Raw genomic sequence first — 18,236 nt, forward strand, 5'->3', positions numbered from 1 at the left:
ATTGATGAATAATAGAATATTCTGGGTTTACTTTTGATTAATAAATCAACTAGCCAAACATATCAATTTCTTAGTGTTAGGCTGTTAACAATCTGTTAAATATTAACAAACATAACTTTTCGTCGTTTTTCATCAGGGTTTTCCGCGATTATCGAAACATGTAATTACTTAGAACATGTAATTATCGAAACATGTACAATTACTTAGAACAGTAATTACTTTAATTAGTGAAATTCCAAACTATTAAATGATGGAAATGTCCCCCGAACAAACACATCAACAATACAAATTTTGAATCCAACAAAACGATCATTTTTGTGTTTGTATGTATTTGATATCAAAGATCCATTCAGATTCGTTTAGATTTGTTATTCGATTGTATTTTTTTTGTTTTCTTTTGATCCCGCTTTTTTTAGTATTTAGTTGTGTCAATCGCTTTTGAAATTATCGTATATATATATTATATTTTTTATTCACATAATACCGTACAAAACATATATTTATTTTTTTATTTATATCATATATATATATATTATATATATGTTTATATATAGAAGTTAAAAAAATTTGTTTTGTTTGTCAATTTACCTTTAACATGTTTGTTTTTTATATATATGATTAAGTTTATTTTTAAAACTTGATTTTAATAACAATGAATCACATATTATATAGATATTATTCTCCATATCTATATATAATATTTTTTTATTTCGAGCAATTTGGTGCACCATCAAAACATCTCTTACATTTAATTTTGTTTAATTTTTATTAATTTATATAAAACAAAATATTTATCTACTAATTAATCAAATTAAATCCATTGTAGGAATCGAAAAATCAGATGCACCCAGTGATATCAACCCATATAAGATTGGAACAGATGAGTACACATCATAATTATCGGTGTATTATGGCCAGATTTCTAAGGATCTGGGATGAACGGAATCCTTTCAATGAAAATAGATTGATTGGCGTTGGATTCTTATTAATCGATAAAAAAGTACGTTTTGGTTAGCATTTATGTTATTATGTTATGATTATAAAAAATCTAATCTTTTCAACTTACATCGTTGCAGGAGAATGTTGTTGAAGGAAAAATATTTCAGAATCATGTAGAAAAATTTGAAAGTATATTAAACGAGGGAGATGTATTTTTAATCAGACATTTCAAGATTCTACCAAATAAAAATATATACAAATTAACGAACAATAAATTTCGTATTTATTTTACGGAATATACTATTGTTGAAAAGATTGTTATAACTACTTATAGTATTGCCAAAGAGAAATTTCGAATATGTTTATACGGCGATTTGTTGGCATTGGCGGACAAAAAACAAGATCTACCAGGTATGTGATATTATAAAAAATAAAAAAAAATATATTGGATTTTATAATTAATATATTTGCTAATGTTACAGATGTTATTGGAGTTTTAGTCGCAATACAAGGATCAAATTTACGAATGTCGTCATCAACTCAGAAACTTATTCTCCGTTTATTATTAGAAGAGTAAGTTTTAAAATTTATTTACATTGCAAGTAATGTCATTTTAAATTTTTTTAACTTAATTAGTTTTATACATATTAACATATAATTTTAATATAAAAACCAGCAACAATATCGTCAAGCTTTCCGTATGGGATGATTTCGCCGCAGAACTCCGTTCACAAATACATAGATTGAATATCAGAAAAAGTATCATAGTTGTTACGGGTGTAAATCCAAAGATTATCGACGGTAATTATTTAACACAAATTAATTTCTAAATATTTGATAGATTAATATCTAAAAACCATTATCATGGTTATATTATGTTTACTAATATATTTTACGTATTAGGTGTTCTATCGCTAAATACATCAACGTCTACAAAGATTTATATAGATGAAAAACTCAACATTATCAAAAATTTCCGTCTAAGGTAAATAAATTATATCATTTTTGAAAAAATCTATTATTATAATATTTACATGAATAATTTTATTATTACTTTACAACTGAATTTTTTGCAGACATTGAAGGAAAGTCACACCAATATTGAAGACAACCATAACAAATCGGTTACATTGAGTCGATAAAATATCTATGTAGCGATGTCAATATTCTATCATTGATTTAATTATGTTTGCAAAAATATAATGATGTTTTTATATTGTTAAAGTTTTCTATTTTTATTTAGTCCAACTTAAACAACTCATCTATCTTATAGTTTTACTACATTCATATTAACAAATCATATTTTTATATCTGAAAAAAATTTCTATAATTTTATAATAAATGTGTTGGGGTGATGTTTGAGTTGAGTTTATATATGGATATAACATACAAATTAATCAAACCAACCAAGCATAACAACTTTGACCCTTTTTGTAGTTATACAATTTTGAGATACGGTATCCTTGAAAGACAGGAAAATGTTATCACTTATTACGCACCGACATTTTGGTTATATATCAAATTGATCAAATTCAATATCAAGATTGGTGAATAAATATACTTGGTGTAACATATGTATATTTTTTAAATTGCTAATAGTGATTCACAATTATCTATCTATCTTTTCTATAGACCTTTGTTTTCTTCTTTCTAAAACGATATAATATAAATAAGTATATCTTATTTAAAATCAATTTGATTGAGTAATCAATAGACAAATATTATATTATATTATAAAATTTTCTATCACGGTAGCTTATGAAATGATTCATGATCCACCACCTTAATTTATTTTTTTTATCAAAATTAATTAGAATTTGCTCTATATCATTGTTGATGAGAAGTTTCATTCTCCTCTCCATCCAATAAGACTAAATAATGCTCGACCGCAATAAGGAGAGGGAAAGGCCAGAGGGGCGAGCACAAGGTTGAACAAAAAATGTCACTTTCTCTCTCTATATCTATACATGTATCTATATTCATTTTACACAGTTTAATTATGTATTATTATTGTTGTTGTATTGAAATAATAATATTATAATTAGGGGAAAATGTTTTGCTTCTTTAATTGATTCCAAAAAATCTTTTTATATATGTTTGAAAATAAATAAAAAACAGCAATATAAAAACTAAAATGTGTAAGAGTGTGTTAGGTGTCTATGTGTTTTTATTTTGAAATAGAGATTTATCGGATCAGATTTTAAAATGTATACTCTAAGTGAAATATCCGTCGGATCAAATTATATGAGACGATAATAGATCTGTTACGAGTTGTGAAAAATCAGATAAAACAAATTGAGATGATAACTAAATTTATATTGTTGTTTAAAATTATATTTTAAAACTTTCAATATTTATATATTTTTAGATATCACTCGATTTGCAAAAAATTTATAGTTATAAAATTTAATAAAATATTACTCTGATATACAACGGTTCTATATTATAGATCGAAAAAAAAAATATCATCTCTCCACCTCGATATTTCTATAAAAATGAAATATATTACATTTAAAATTAAAATTAATAATAAAATTATTAAAAATCTATATATATTTTTATTCCGCGCGATTCGCGCGGGTAAATACCTAGTAATAATAATAATAATAATAACTTATATTTGTAATATTGATGGAATATTTAGCGACTATTTGCAACTTGCCTTGTTTTTTTTTTTTTTTTTTTTTTTACCTAAACCAAGTTGAATTTTATTAAACCCAACTTGCATTTTGCAATTGGCCAAATTCCTAGTTTAATTTATTGATCAAAATTTTGGATTCTAGAAGGCGCATCGTCTACCATTTGTCAAAATGTAGTGCTAATTAAGATCGTGAATGTTTCTTTGCTTTCACGCTTCTTTGCTTTCTCTAATGGCAAGCTATATATGATGAAAATGAAAATTGCATAATCTCAAGAAATTGTTTTTAAATCTATCGATGAACAATATACAAGTTCATTAAAACGAACAAAAACGTGCAAATCTTAACCTCCACGGTCGATGATTATATTATAGTTAAGCCCTCTACCAACATATATATATATATATATATATAAACTTCACCATAGTTTTCAATTGTACAAACATATATATACAATTGATTTCTTGAAGCCACCTTTTGTAACAAAGTAAAATATATTATATAATACGTACGGTTCATATACGAGGAAATCTAATCACTAATTGGAGTCTGTATTTGATGGTGTTAATCAGTGAATATAGATTTTGGACGTAATTTGAAATTGCAAGCTGTGACGTTGATTTGGCAAAACCCTAACACAAAGATCTTTGTTATAAAGTTCAAGAACTATACGTACAATTACAAAAGAGGTCCGATATCTTTACATTTCCCCAAAGCCCTAACCTCGAAAAACGAACAAACCCACAAATTTGTAATTATTGAGCAAAAAAAAAAACACAGAAAGAAAAAAAATAATTAGGAGATTTTTTGCTGAGTCTTGGGCGAGTTCTCGGCGAGTTGAGCCAGCGACTGCAAGTTGCACCGTACAATGGTGTCAATGAAGCTGCATGTCTCTTCCTTAGTGTTACCGGTGGGCACGTCGACGACGTATGACTCCACGACACGTGTCCCCCTCCCGTCCGGCGACTCGTGCACCGTCGTCACCGATCTGTAGTTCTTGAGCCTGTGGTCCCCACCGACCACGCTGAAGCTGATGACGTGGAGCTCCTCGTCCAGGATCTCAAGCCTCTCGACGCTGAACTCTGCCGGAAGGCCCGACACCACACGGACCTCTCGCATGGACCCCACGTGGACACCGTCGCCTTGCACCACGTGACAGCTCCGTACGAAGTGCTTGTACGACTGAGGGCTGTCGAACCGGCGGAGAATGGCCCACACGGTGGACGGCAGCGCGTGGATATGACGGGTCACCACGGAGCAGCACTGCCACGGGCCCAACGCACGCGTGTGCCTGAGCGCCACGTGCTCGGGGACCTGCATACCGCGCGTCAGGCACACTCGCGTTGACGGCCGCTGGAGCTGTTTGTGGCCGTTGCTCATGGCGCCGTTTGCCACGTCAGCGGCGGATCGCTGGAACTGCAGCCGGAAAAACATTTCTTATGTACTCTGTAGCTTCCTAAAAATGATTAATGGTTTGTTTGTGAGGGATGACGAGAGAAATTGTCATGAGGTGCGTATACATATAAGCAAGCAACAACGTTTGTGTTTATATGTATTTATACAGATCATGATGTACGAAGTAAGAGGAATTTGATTTTGGGGGTTTCGTCGTGTAAATTTAGTATTTTGTTTGGATATATAGAAAATATTGTATTTATTTATTTGTTTTTTTTTTAGGTTTTGTTTCGTTTCAAGTCTATTCTTATCCAATTAGACCTCGCTCCTAATATGTTTGGTTTTGAAGAAAACAAAATCGACAGCTTTATATATATAATATATATATATCTATATATATGTGTATATATTATATAATCTGGTATGTCCAATTGCAGTCCTTAATCCTTATTCATCATAGTCGCGGCCACTCCAACATTTACATTGAAATTAAGGAGTTATAATTACTTATTAAGCGAGTGATATAAAGCCTAATTATGTCGAATATTTCAGTTGCCCATGTTGTCTTAATAATCCAGATAGCTAAAAATAATTAAAATAACTCGAAATAGAATCATGTCAAGATTTGTCGACACAGTGGACCATTGGTCCCACTAGAACTCTTTACTATTTGTTATCTCATTATATACACACATATACAAATATATATATAGAGAGAGAGAGAGACCAATGCATACCACATGCAACTTGCAAGCAAGGGAAAACGATTCGCGACTCGCGAATCGGTTCGAGATGAATTGGGTTAAATTTTTTTGAAATAAAGTAGATCGAGTTGAATTCAAAAGTTGTTAATTCGCGAGTCAACTATGGTTTAGTTTTACAAATACATAAAAATGTAAGTAGAATTTAATAATTATTTGATTTTTTTGGTGAAGTATTTGTTTGTATTTTAATGGTAGATTATAATTTTATATTTGTTTGCACTTAATTACATATAAAAACAGTTTTTATTTGGATTTGGATATGATTTTTTATATTTTGTATCGTATTTGTTTTGAATTATAATCTCAAACGACTTTTAATAATAAATAAAAATATACGTAAATAAATAAGATATAAATATAGTTGTTAATTTATTTGGTTAGATTATCGAGTTATATATATATATTGAAAATCAAAATGATATTAAAGATTAAGATGATATTTTCGGCCTAATTTATAATTTATAAGTAAAGAACTCGGTATAAACTTCTTTATCAAATATTGTTTACTTATTGATATTAATAAGTTGGGTGAACAAAGTTTTTTTATAATTCAGAACTCCACCAGTGGTCAAATTACATCTTCTTTATAATCGAAAAAGTTCCAATGGATATCTTTCTTCGCACTTGAATTTGAATCCGGAATAAGATTTGAACAAAGTTAGAATTAAATATTTTTTTATTCGGTACGTTCAATCGAGAAGATTTGGCCGAACGGATTTAGATTATCTTTCATTATAAATGGATTGATCTTAGAGTATATAAATTATATTATTATGTAATTCAACTATTGCTACTTGCTTGTGGCTATTTCCTACATTTACACATGGTTGGAGTTTATAATTATTATGCAAGGTTTGTATATATATAGTTTTTTATATAACAAGTATGTGTGTATTATATTATATAATTTAGCAAAAAATTAAATAAAATAAAGAATGCATTATCTTTTCTAACAACCATATATTTCATAGAACTAGTTGTTAGGATGATACAAATAGTCGAACAAATTGCATATTATTAATTAAATATAATTTTATTTGTAGAATTTGCAACTTGTAGAATCCTTTACAAATACAGGTTGCTGATCTTGCAATATTTTGGTTATGTACCACAAAAATCTCCCTCCCCACCACCAATATTAAACATACATATTATTAGCACCATTTTAATTACGATTAAAATATACAACAAATTAATATGATCTAATCCAATTAAGGAAAAATATACAAAACATTTATTTGGATTATCTTAGCATTTTATTCTCGGAGACAGGATGACCATTTATACTATAGTATAGTTTGTTTACTTGGTTAAAAATTAAAATAACACATAGAAAATCTACATAATATTCGAATTAATCGCGACGCGATTTATCTAAGTGAAATAATATTTCGAAATTTTACATAAAAATCATATTTATAATTTTTTCCGATATTATGGTTCCAACGATACAATTAAGGAGTACACTACCAAATCCGAATTAAATTTAATCTTTAATTTGAATAAATTTGAATCCTAATAAATCGAATATAATCGTTTGTTTATCTATATATCAATAATTAATATATGATTAATATACCATACATGTTATATCTTTTATAACTACTTTATATAACTATAAAATTTGTTTCGTTTACTGTTATAATCCAACCAAATCAATAAAAAAACACATAATTGTTTATTTATAAGATTTTAAAACAAAAAATAACCGAGAATAAACCGAACCTGAACCTTCAGCATATACACATCCATCAATATACATGAAATTCAGCATTTCACCAGAACTTGTCAAGACAAAACATTGACGGTTCTTGGAGTGGTCATCATATCAAGTACTGCAATTACGCAGGATCAAAGTTAAGACAAACCCAGAATCTAATATGAATCATAAATTTGCCAAAACTTGAGACTTTAAAATCTGTATTCACAAGAAATGAAAGAACGAATCATATCCCCAACTGCACATGCATCAGTGCTTCAGGAGAGTATATAATACAAAAACGATGAAATTAGTATATCATCCGATTCTGAAAGTCGCCAGCTTCAAGAGTTGGACAGTGAACAGATGAAACTTCAGCTCCAAGCTCTTCTTTTTCACCTTGTGCTGCAATCGCAATCGAAAGTCTCCACCTTTGGCGATTTAGGGGCAAATCCGAGATCCCGAGCAACGATTCGGCTGTCCACGAGACGGGTTTCTCCGAAGTCCAAGCTCGGTAAATCCAGGCCGAAGAAATCGGAAATCTTTTCGTTGTCCCGAGCAATCGGTAACCCGTAATCGAATCCAGAATCGACGTTCTCCATGTGGTTGAGGCTTCCGAGCAACTTGGCGTCTGGATACTGCATCTGGTAAGTGAAATCTGATGGCCTTTCAGCTTCTGAATCTTGCTTTGTCTCTCTGGCAGAGAGATGGTTGTCCTCTAACAGATCCAACAGCTCCTCTACATCCAACATTTGCCATGATTCTTGCCCGAGCGCCAGTTCATCCTCTCCAGAATTTGTAGATTCATCGATAGCTGCTACTGCTAGTACAGGCTCCTCCTCCACATCCTGTCTAATGCCATAATCATCACTTGAACTCAGCTCTCTAGGCTCCTCTTTCAGGTCCTGTCTAACGCCATAACCATCACTTGAACATTGCTCTCTAGGCTCCTCTTTCAGGTCCTGTCTATTGCCATAACCATCACTTGAACCCTGCTCTCGCACTTGTCTTCCCTCTCTCGCTTTCGCCATCTTCGGTATACAACAAACTGCTTCACCGTTACCGTCCTCTAGTTTCACTTCAACACTACTAGGAACCACATTGGCATCCTCAACAGCGCAAATTTCTGAACCATCCGACAAAGTTGTGGAATCAGAAACCGTGGTGGCAATCGAACAAGAACCCGGGAAATTGAGGCGGGCGGATTGCCCGTACATGGCCCTCGCGGCCTCGTCGTAAGCCAATGCAGCTTCATATGCAGTGGGGAAAGTGCCAAGCCATAACCTTTTGCCCCTATTCGGCTCCCGAATTTCGGAAACCCACTTCCCCCAGGTCCTCTGCCTAACTCCTCTGTATCTGCAATCTCCATTTTCAGGTCCTCCTTTCCCTTTCATGCAACCCTTCTTCGAGCCCTTTGCAGGAGCCTTCCGGGCCCGCTTTTTACCTCTCTCACCACCGCTACACGTCTCCTCTCTCTCATTGTATTCTTTCCACTTGTTTAGAATCTCAGCTACAGTGGCACCATCCCCTCTGCTCCTTGACTTCCTTTTCCTGAAAGAATTGGGCGGCAAAGAAGCGAGGTTAATGACTTTTTTTTTGTTAAAGGTTACGTGTATATTGAATTAAACTTGCTTGTACATCAAAATCAGTTACATACGTCTGTAGCTAATTAGCAGTAGATGAAGGCTAAGTAACCCAAAAGGAAACGAGCAATGCAAAAGACCCAAATGAGACAGTGATTCGATCGAGGAAGTGTATGGAAAGCTTCAAGAACCAGATTTGAAGTAGAGATTAACGACTTGATCAAGAACAGCCGTTTTCTGGTCAAGAACGGCCATTTATAACAGTCAATACAGTGAACTATACAACTTAGAAGGAAACCACCTTCTAAGAAACAATATAAACCTCCTCAATATATATATATAGAGAGAGAGAGAGAGACGGAGCATGACAGTGAACCAAAAAGAAGATTCGATCACGAACGAGCTTGATAGATACATATACAGACATGGAGCAAACTCGAATTCATTAGAAAGGCCAAGTAAGAACAATGGAAATATCTACAGTTCCTCCCAAGAACAAAAGATTCTTCCTTTTTCTGTAGAAATTCTCCAGTTTCCATCCACTAAAGAATCAAGAAACCCGACAGAACGTAAACCGGAGCAGAGAAAGGACACTCACCCTCTAATCTAAACCCAGAAACCATAAAATCAGACAAATTTCCCAAATATCGACCCAACATGCAAAAAAAACAAAATCAATACTTTTGAACACGAACCGGAAAAACAATCAAAATGCCCACAGAATCATAAACCCCCTTTACAAATCAACCGCAAAGAAGATAGATAACACAGAAATCAGGACGAGAAAATGAAAATAGAAATCGAAATCTTTTAACGAACCTGTCACCACTCTTCCACGGCATACAAGAAACGAGAACACTTCAGAGGACAAAGAAACCAAGATCCGAAGCCAACGAGAAAAAAAAAGGTTTGCTCTTTTCGTTTTTGTAAATTCGAAATGGATTTTTTTTGGAGAAACGATACGCTTAAGGGTATTTAAATAACTTTTTTTTTCCCGTGTGTTATTTCAGATATTTTGTGATGACGTGTCATCGAAATTTCCCGAATCCGTCACCTGCTGGATCCTGCCCTTTAACTCTTTGCTTTGGGCCTAAGCTATTCCCTGTCTTATACGTTTGGACGTTATTACCCCTAATATTCAACGTAATTCCCGTTATGCCACTGTGTGGATAAGGATAACGGCTTTTGCTGCATTTTTTATTTTCATTTTTTAACGAAGTAATAATAAAGAATTAGGATTAGTGGATAGTTTAATGTGAGGGTGGACGCAAGTGGCAGTCCACATAAATCGAAAATTGCAGCCCACAAAATTTACGCGGTTTGTAACAAACCCCCATGAAGAGCCCACTAATACCGTGGATAATTAGGGTTTAGTTCTTTTATTTTATTATTGTTTAATATATCTGATTTTATATTAGATTTTAATTTATTTTTTTAAAATAAAATTCGGTTTTAGTTTGATCAATTTCTTCTCCAGAATTTTAATGTGATAAAATATTATCTTACTTATTTCGTTTTTGTTAGAATTAAATTATTCATTTTAACTCCAACGACAGCGTAGAATGATAAGGAAAAAAAAAACTCTATAGACTCGGTTGCAAACGTGAGAAGGAGTTAACAAAGTCCGAGAAAATAAAATGATCGAATTTCGGATTTTTATATAAAGTATAACCTGAATTACGATTTTTAGGCATTTTAGAAATCATAAAAAAAATATATGAAATGCCTTATTTTCGCAATGTTCTTAAATCCTACAAAGTAGGGATTAATGTATTAGTTGGTTTGCTCGTTTTTCTAAACGTTACATATACTGTAATTAACAAAACTTTGCCAAACAAAAACATATAGGAGAAGATATTAGTTATATTTAGCAGAAACAAATTTAATTTAAGCACTGTATTCGGTTAGATATAGAGAATATATATATATATATATATATTCAACTATTGATTTTAATAATTGTACAGATTTTGAATTTCTCTATTACCAAAAATAATGTCATAAAAAATCAATTCCCTATTTAAAAAAAAAATTGGGTTGTTCACATCTTTATTTTAAACTTTAGAAGAAAAGAGCCCTGTGAACAAGTTTAACTGACTCGGGTTTCAACCTTTCGTCTGAATACATAATATTAAAATCATCACTACACACAAATTCATAATAATATGTATTTAGTTTTCTTATGAATATATATATATATATATAGTTGCAGAATAAGAACAAGTCTAACCTCTTCGTTAGTATGGAGAGAAATGAGACGTGAAAAGAATGGAAAAAAAAAGCTCGATAGGGCTTGCATGGGAAACACGTCGGTCCATGCAAATTCGGACACGTTACGTCGAGGTGTAACCCTTTCGTAATGGTTTCGAGGAAATTGAACAAAACGGAAACTTTAAATTAAAAGGTTTGTCTTTGGTCAGAGTAAGTGATTAGTGTTTATCTTTAGTGCCACATAATTAAAAAATTAATTCAAAATTCGAGTCTACATTATTGAATAATATCTTTCGTCCTTGCTAACTGAATCTAAATTATCAAACATTAGATCATATCATTTAAAATTAAACAGTATTTAAGTAAGATAAAGATATTTCTATCTATCATTGTCTAACAATAAAAATAGTCCGGTGTTAGACAGTCTGATTTTTTCTATATTTGAAATTTATTTGTTTTTCAGAGAATGAACGAAGATGACAATAACCAAATATATATATATATATATATATATATATATATATATATATATTTATTTGTTAAAAAATAACCAAATATATTCATTATATTGTAACGCAGAACCACATTTTGTTTTTTTGCCAAAGGTTACATCCTTATAAAGCAAGTCGTCTGTCCAATTTCCATATGCTATTGGAGACAATCCGACAAAATAATTTGAGAAAAGCTTTTGTGTTGGAAATTATATAAGAATTATTTAGTATTTACGATACTTTCTTCATCTATATTTTTTTTTCATTTCGTTACGTAGTTGTTGAACCCTCCAATATTGACCACGACAAATTATAGAAATCCAAAATTGAAGAACGAAGAAGAAGAGAAAACCTCTATACAACTCTAAAAATGAAAATGGGTTCAAAATAACAACCAGCAGAAACATATCATTGAGTTCCTAAAAATCATTGAGTTCAAAAAAAAAAATCATTGAGTTCCTAAATCTAGAGGCGTGTATAATATCCGAAAAAACCGAAGCGATCCGTTGTATCCAAACAAAAAATTCGGATATCCGGAGTTTATAAATCGAATACGGATATTTATTTTAAAATATTTATTGGATACGAATCGGATATCAAATTCGAGTTATATGCATTGCTAGAACAATGGATGAACGCAATGTGTACTTGGAGCGATTGACATCGAGCCATGAAGTGCAAGCGCAAGTGTAATAAGGGCCTTCAATTGAAGAACGCATGACCAATATTGTGAATGTGATTATGGTTGTACCCGATTTGGTTCCCATGAACCCTTTCTATTGAGCTTTTTTGAATTTGATAACGATAAATGAGATAATGCGGGGTGTGTTTATAACTCTTCCAGATGAACAAAAGTTACGACTCCTTATAGTTCAGACAAAAAAATCTCGTAATAATATAGAGGATTAGAATGGTTCTCTTAAGTTAAAAGAAATATAATGCTATATGATTATATATAATTTTTAGATTTATCTATAATTATTTTTAATATTTTCTTGTTAAAATTCTTTTAAATTAAAAATAAATTAAATTGATGAAATTTCTATTTTCAAAATATTTTTACAATTTTTTTTATAAATTATATAAAATATTTTTTTATTAAATGATAATATAAAAATTATTTATAATATATTTGAAACATTATCTTAAAATCTTGTCTTTTTTAGTAATTTACATATCAAATCGCAACTACAAACGCATACAACTATTCACTTCTATCCGCAAACAACCGCAATCGCTGCCAACAACCATTTACCAACTATTCAGTGCCAACTGCCACAATCGCTACCAACATTTTGAAAACGCTACCACTGAGAACCGCAGTCACATCGGTATAACCAGATCCTGCACCCTAAATTTTAACGAGTAAAAATGTCGAGATCCAAACCGGAGGCTGCCCATTTCACCTCAGCAATCTCTTGGAGCTTCTTCATCATTTCTTGGGTCAAATGATTCTTCCAGTCTCCCACGACTCCCCTCCTGAAGAACATCCCAAACTTAGTCCCACTCCAATGCTCTTCTTCTTCTTCTTGTCCTTTGCCTTTGTTCACCTCCACCTTGCTTAGCCTCTCGAAGCTACATTCTCTCACAATCTTCTCCACTTCCCCATCACTGTCTTCCTTCACCTTCAAACACCCCAAGAACTCTGCCATTCTCTTCACGTTCTCTTCCGGTTTCTCCTTCAGATCTTCGTATGTCACGAAAAGGATTCGGTCCCTCGTCCTTACGTCTCTGCTCCCCACCCAAAACTCCAATACATGCTCGAAGTACGGACCAGCGGGGACTAACCCTTCACAGAACTCTTCGAAAGCTTCTTGGATTGAGATCTGTGTCCCGAACCTGTACTTGTACCAATGCCAAAGAGATACAAAAGTGTCTGCAGGGTTGCGGGTTATGTATATAATTCTGCAGCCCGAGGTCTTGACGGCCTCGGGCAAGAAAGAGAGAGGGAGATGAGTGTTGAAAACACGAGGAGACGGTATCTTGGCGATGTCCCTTGTAGGGCTTTGGCCGAACGTCTCGATCTCCAAAAAGGGTATGACTTGGTGCGGATTAAGAGCACCCAGGACGTCATCATCATCATCATCATCATCATCATTATGTTCACGGTAAGAAACACAATCTTTAGTACCGCTGTTTGATGATGATGAAGAGTGTCTGAGAATGGAAGTGGTGAGGGCTTTAAGCCAGGTGGTGCCGGTTTTGGGGAAAGAGGAGAGGATTATGTCAGAAGAGAGAGGGGTGAAGTGAGCTTGAATCTCTTCGGAGGCTTTGATGAAATCTGGTTTGAACCAGAAGCCTCTGTGCTTGATTCTACGGCCATCGACCCACCACTTCACCTCCATCGTCGGAGGAGTCCTCTTCTCCACGAAAGGTTCCAAAAGTGTTTCTTTGTGGTGAAGATCTCTTTGGTTTTTGGCTCTCTGTTTTTTTGTGTGAACGTGTGTTGTGTTTTTGGTGAGTCACGACAACGTTGTTGGGTGTTTTCTCGAATATATGAACACGTAGAAAGTTCTTTGTCTCTCTCTCTCTCTCTCATTCCGTCACGTCCCTATTCAAGTGTGGGTCCAAAATAATATATGGTGTGTTTTCTTCCAAAAATATTTTTAATAATAAAACGGATTTAATAAAAAACATGTCACTCTTTTCAGTAAAATTTGACAAACAAACAGAAACAGTTTATATATATATATATATATATATATATATATATAATGAATGACGATATTGAGATATGATACTTATAATTGTAATATTATGTACAATGGTACGTATTTTAGATCTTACATTAGCTAAAAAACACGAAAGTAAACATCAAAGCGCAACATGTCTCGTGTGGTGCACCGCATGCCCCGAACGCGACGCAGTTTTAGGCCGCCCCATTAATTCTTATTCGATTTACTTATATATATACATATTCTGAATATGTAAAAATTCCTATCTATATATTATATTAAGTTAAAAAAATAATCAAAATAAAAACTAAACTAATAAAGATGCTAAATTCAATGATGACCCAAATACGTCCAACTTGACGTATCAAAAGTCAAACCATTTCAATCTTATTTAATCAAATAATAACGACAATCTAAGGTTATTTCATTATTTTTTTTAATCCAATAGCTTCCACCCACGTGTAGCTTTCTCATTGGCTGACTAGTTTACAGTGACTTACACGTAGGCTTGACTTGTGCGTGTTCGGATTGGACATTCTACATTTCATTTTACTTGGGTGGGTAAGTAATCGTCTGATCCGAGGCATATATTATTTATTTATTTATTTTGGAATTTCAAGAATTTTAATCATTGTTGGGATGCTTTTGTATAGATATTATTTCTTTTGTAAACACAAGCATATAATTGTATTTATTGATTATAATTGAAATTTGCTTTTTTGTCGCACGTGAAGTTTAGTTATTTATTTGTGAAATTTCGATGTCACAATTCCAATATATATTATATACCCTATATACGTATAATCTTTTTTTAGAAAATTTAAAAAAAAAACAAGGCTAGAAAGAAAATCTCTCACAAAAAATTAAGATTATAAAATCGTTATAATATAACAAGGCAATATGCTCAACAAGATTGAAGGAATTTTAAAAAATAAAAAGTTAAAGTTAACAAAAAATAAAAAAAATGCCACGAGCTGAAAATTGAGATATTTAAAATCTCTCCCAAAGTTTCTTTCTTGAACTAATTTTAAATAATTTCCGATTACCCATTTATAGATTTTTCTTCTTCCTCCTTGTTCTCCGTCCTGGATTCTCCTCCTCTGTCCTCTGGAAAATTCTCCAGCCGAAAGGTCGAAGCTTTTTCCTGAAATTGGATCGAGATGGGTAACGCACTGAGGTCTCTGTACGGAAAATGCTGCAAACCCACGACCGCCGATGAGTCTCTCGGTCCTCACGGCGTCTCCGCCGCCACCGTCGGTGTTTCTGCTCTTGCCCACGATCTCTTCAACTTCGAGATCACTTCCCAGGTCTCCAGTTTCATCCTCTCTGGCCATTTCTGCTTCTGGATTTCCTTGTCTACTGTTGTTTTGTCTTCCTGTCCTCTGTCCTTGTCTTTTTTCAGAGGGTTTTATTGATAATTCCGGGTTTCACCTGCTTAAAAATGTGTTCTTGGACTAGCCCACAAGCTGGGATGAGTGAACATTTGAGTTGAATGCCGATTAGAACAAACCCTAATTTGTGCAGATCAGACATTCTGATCATTATGCTTCTTCCTCCACATGTTTTTTCTCGTATTTCTTTTCCTCCCTTGTCAAATCTTGTTCATGTTTCAGAGTGTTTTTTAGATATTGGAACATCAATAATCAATTGGGTTTGCTCAAATGGCGATCTGAAATTTCACTGTTCTTCCACCAGGTTCCTGAAGAGCTCGGCAGTTATGTCGTATCCTCCAGAAAAGCTCAGGCAAACTGGTAAAAAGTTTCTTGTTGTGTGAAAAGCTTTTAGCTTTACATGTAATCTACTGCATTAGTCTGAACTTGTTTTGATCTTCCAAACATGTGAAGGTATAGAAAGATGCTTGATGCATGGAAGCAAGCAAAACCTCCACCACAGACAGCTGAGGAAGCTTCTAGACTTATCATTGACACCTTAAAGAGGCATCAGAAGGCAGATGTTGAGGTATGAATCTCGTGTAAGATGAGAGATCTCTGCGAGTTTTTGAAAGATTAATGTGGTTCTTTTGTTTATAACAGGGGCTTTTAACTTTCTATGGACTCCCCTTGCCTCACACTCTTGTTAACCTCTCCGCCGAGGCTCCCACTTCTTTACCCGATGGAGTACTATATGAACTTCAAACTCTTCCGGTTAGAAAATTTTCTGTATCGATTAGGAAAGATGAATAATTTTTTTCGGATTATCGTATAACATTGCTTATTAAATTATCATGTCGTATGAAAATGTAAGGTGGATCCGAAAGCCGTGGCAGATGGCGATACAATCACTGTGTATGTTAGTACTGCCGACCCATCTGTATCATCTACTGTTCCGAAAGAGGTAATTCTTGCGTCAGTTAAAAGAGCAAAAGCTCGTGAGCGGAAAGATTACGACAAAGCAGATGAACTTCACAAGAAAATTACGGATTCTGGTTACAGGTGAGTACCGGTTTTAAACCTGGACAACTGAATGCTTCTGAGTTGTTGACTCTTTTCGTCTTCTAAATCGTGAATTCAGGATCCTAAACATTCAAAACGAGGAAATCCTTGCTCGTAAGTTCCGAATTCGACTAAGGTACAAGCTTTTTTCCTCCGAGAGAAGATCAACTAAAAGTGCTGGTCTTTTTAAATAAAATGTAGAATGCTTAAGAAGAAGAAAATCCGGGATGAAAATGAAACAGGGGAATAGATGCACCGGAGAGCCAGATGCCATATGGGAAGGAGGCACAACAAGAGTTACTTAAGATGGTTGGAAAAAAAAGTTTGAGGATCTTAGTTTATGGAGAAGATCGGTATGGACGATATGTAGGAGATATATACTGCAATGGGAGATTTGTACAGGTATTTCACATACTACAATCATTTGACGTTTGTGTCTCCAATCTACTAAACCTAGGGGTGGCCGTTTCGGATTCTGGGTTGAGTTCGACGTTAACGAAACCATACCAATTCAGTTTGTTTATCAGATACGATCCGAACGTTTTTGCGTTATTCGGTTATTGGACCTCCTGAAATGGTTTTTATATGCAGGAAGTAATGTTGAAAAAAGGACTCGCGTGGCATTATGTAGCATACGACAAGCGAACCATACTTGCAAAGGTAAAAGAGAGTAATAATCCTCAAAGAGAGAGTTTATCGACGATAGGACTTGTGTGCTAAAAATCGTTTTTTGAACGTAAAATTCAGTGGGAGAAAGAGGCAAGGGAGAGACGTGTTGGCTTGTGGGCTTCGTCGAATCCAGAGAAGCCATGGGACTGGAGAAGGGACAGACGCCAAGGCAACAATCAAAACTAGCTTCACTCTTTTTTCTTCTGGTTTTGATCTGAAACATCCTAAGATGATGTAATGATTGTTGTAGCTGCTGGATTTACACGTGACTGTATAAAATGTATGTATTTTCATGTCTGTATTGATCAAAACCCAACCTCGTTCTACTGTACTCAGAAAGGCGAGTCAGAGCATTGCCAAAAGGCACGATACAGTATCCGAAATCAATACCCAAGGGTTCGTAAGATTCCACTGGGATGACGAAAACGAGATAAATCTCGACGTTATTATCGCTTTAAAGACCGATGAGAGTTCGAGGAGAAGAACATGATACAACTCGCAGTTTTGAAGCGAATCTCCGATCTCTCTATGTAACAGTAGAGTCTTCCATGAATCCTGAAATGCATAGATGGCAAACTAGGGCTCTTTTCGTTATTGTTTGTTTTGCGTCCGATTCTATTGGGCCTTTTGGGCCTAAGGAACATATTCATGAAGCCTTTTGGGCCCATCCGAGACAAATTCATGCAACCTTTTCTTATGTGTTCCCCTTTGACTGTGTTTTGGGCCTTTTGGGCCTAAG

The 18,236-nt window shown here is 33.8% G+C and overlaps 4 protein-coding genes across 4 annotated transcripts; 1 reads left to right on the forward strand and 3 right to left on the reverse strand.

Annotated features, from left to right (window-relative positions):
- Positions 1-4,224: 4,224 nt before the first annotated feature.
- On the reverse strand, positions 4,225-5,092 carry LOC104811713 (abscisic acid receptor PYL5-like). Its single transcript, XM_010538551.1, has one exon. It carries the CDS (start codon positions 5,010-5,012, stop codon positions 4,374-4,376), a length of 639 nt encoding a protein of 212 aa, XP_010536853.1. The 5' UTR covers positions 5,013-5,092; the 3' UTR covers positions 4,225-4,373.
- A 2,521-nt stretch (positions 5,093-7,613) lies between these two features.
- Positions 7,614-9,972, reverse strand: LOC104811798 (dehydration-responsive element-binding protein 2C-like). The gene is made up of 2 exons (XM_010538649.1): positions 9,839-9,972; positions 7,614-8,987 (listed from the first exon to the last, which is right to left on the reverse strand). Exons 1-2 carry the CDS (start codon positions 9,859-9,861, stop codon positions 7,832-7,834), a joined length of 1,179 nt encoding a protein of 392 aa, XP_010536951.1. The 5' UTR covers positions 9,862-9,972; the 3' UTR covers positions 7,614-7,831.
- Positions 9,973-13,079: 3,107 nt separating this feature from the next.
- Positions 13,080-14,066, reverse strand: LOC104824222 (cytosolic sulfotransferase 5-like). Its single transcript, XM_010556237.1, has one exon. The coding sequence runs from the start codon at positions 14,064-14,066 to the stop codon at positions 13,080-13,082; it is 987 nt and encodes a 328-aa protein (XP_010554539.1).
- A 1,308-nt stretch (positions 14,067-15,374) lies between these two features.
- LOC104811876 (staphylococcal-like nuclease CAN2) lies at positions 15,375-17,813 on the forward strand. The gene is made up of 9 exons (XM_010538768.2): positions 15,375-15,703; positions 16,092-16,147; positions 16,241-16,355; positions 16,430-16,540; positions 16,641-16,828; positions 16,908-16,964; positions 17,071-17,230; positions 17,420-17,488; positions 17,576-17,813. The coding sequence occupies exons 1-9, from the start codon at positions 15,557-15,559 to the stop codon at positions 17,681-17,683; spliced, it is 1,011 nt and encodes a 336-aa protein (XP_010537070.1). The 5' UTR covers positions 15,375-15,556; the 3' UTR covers positions 17,684-17,813.
- The last annotated feature ends 423 nt before the right edge of the window (positions 17,814-18,236 follow it).

The sequence above is a fragment of the Tarenaya hassleriana genome, unplaced genomic scaffold (assembly GCF_000463585.1).
Source record: "Tarenaya hassleriana unplaced genomic scaffold, ASM46358v1 Cleome1, whole genome shotgun sequence".
In the NCBI taxonomy this organism is placed as follows: domain Eukaryota; kingdom Viridiplantae; phylum Streptophyta; class Magnoliopsida; order Brassicales; family Cleomaceae; genus Tarenaya; species Tarenaya hassleriana.

Bases quoted from the DNA above. Each gene is read 5' to 3' on its own strand.
- LOC104811713 (XM_010538551.1), bottom strand. From the start codon at position 5,012: ATGTTTTTCCGGCTGCAGTTCCAGCGATCCGCCGCTGACGTGGCAAAC.
- LOC104824222 (XM_010556237.1), bottom strand. From the start codon at position 14,066: ATGGAGGTGAAGTGGTGGGTCGATGGCCGTAGAATCAAGCACAGAGGC.
- LOC104811798 (XM_010538649.1), bottom strand. From the start codon at position 9,861: ATGCCGTGGAAGAGTGGTGACAG. The intron at 8,988-9,838 runs GTTCGTTAAAAG...CAATTCTTTCAG, and splicing joins CCGTGGAAGAGTGGTGACAG to GAAAAGGAAGTCAAGGAGCA.
- LOC104811876 (XM_010538768.2), top strand. From the start codon at position 15,557: ATGGGTAACGCACTGAGGTCTCTGTACGGAAAATGCTGCAAACCCACG. The intron at 16,829-16,907 runs GTGAGTACCGGT...TCGTGAATTCAG, and splicing joins ATTACGGATTCTGGTTACAG to GATCCTAAACATTCAAAACG. The intron at 17,489-17,575 runs GTAAAAGAGAGT...CGTAAAATTCAG, and splicing joins AGCGAACCATACTTGCAAAG to TGGGAGAAAGAGGCAAGGGA.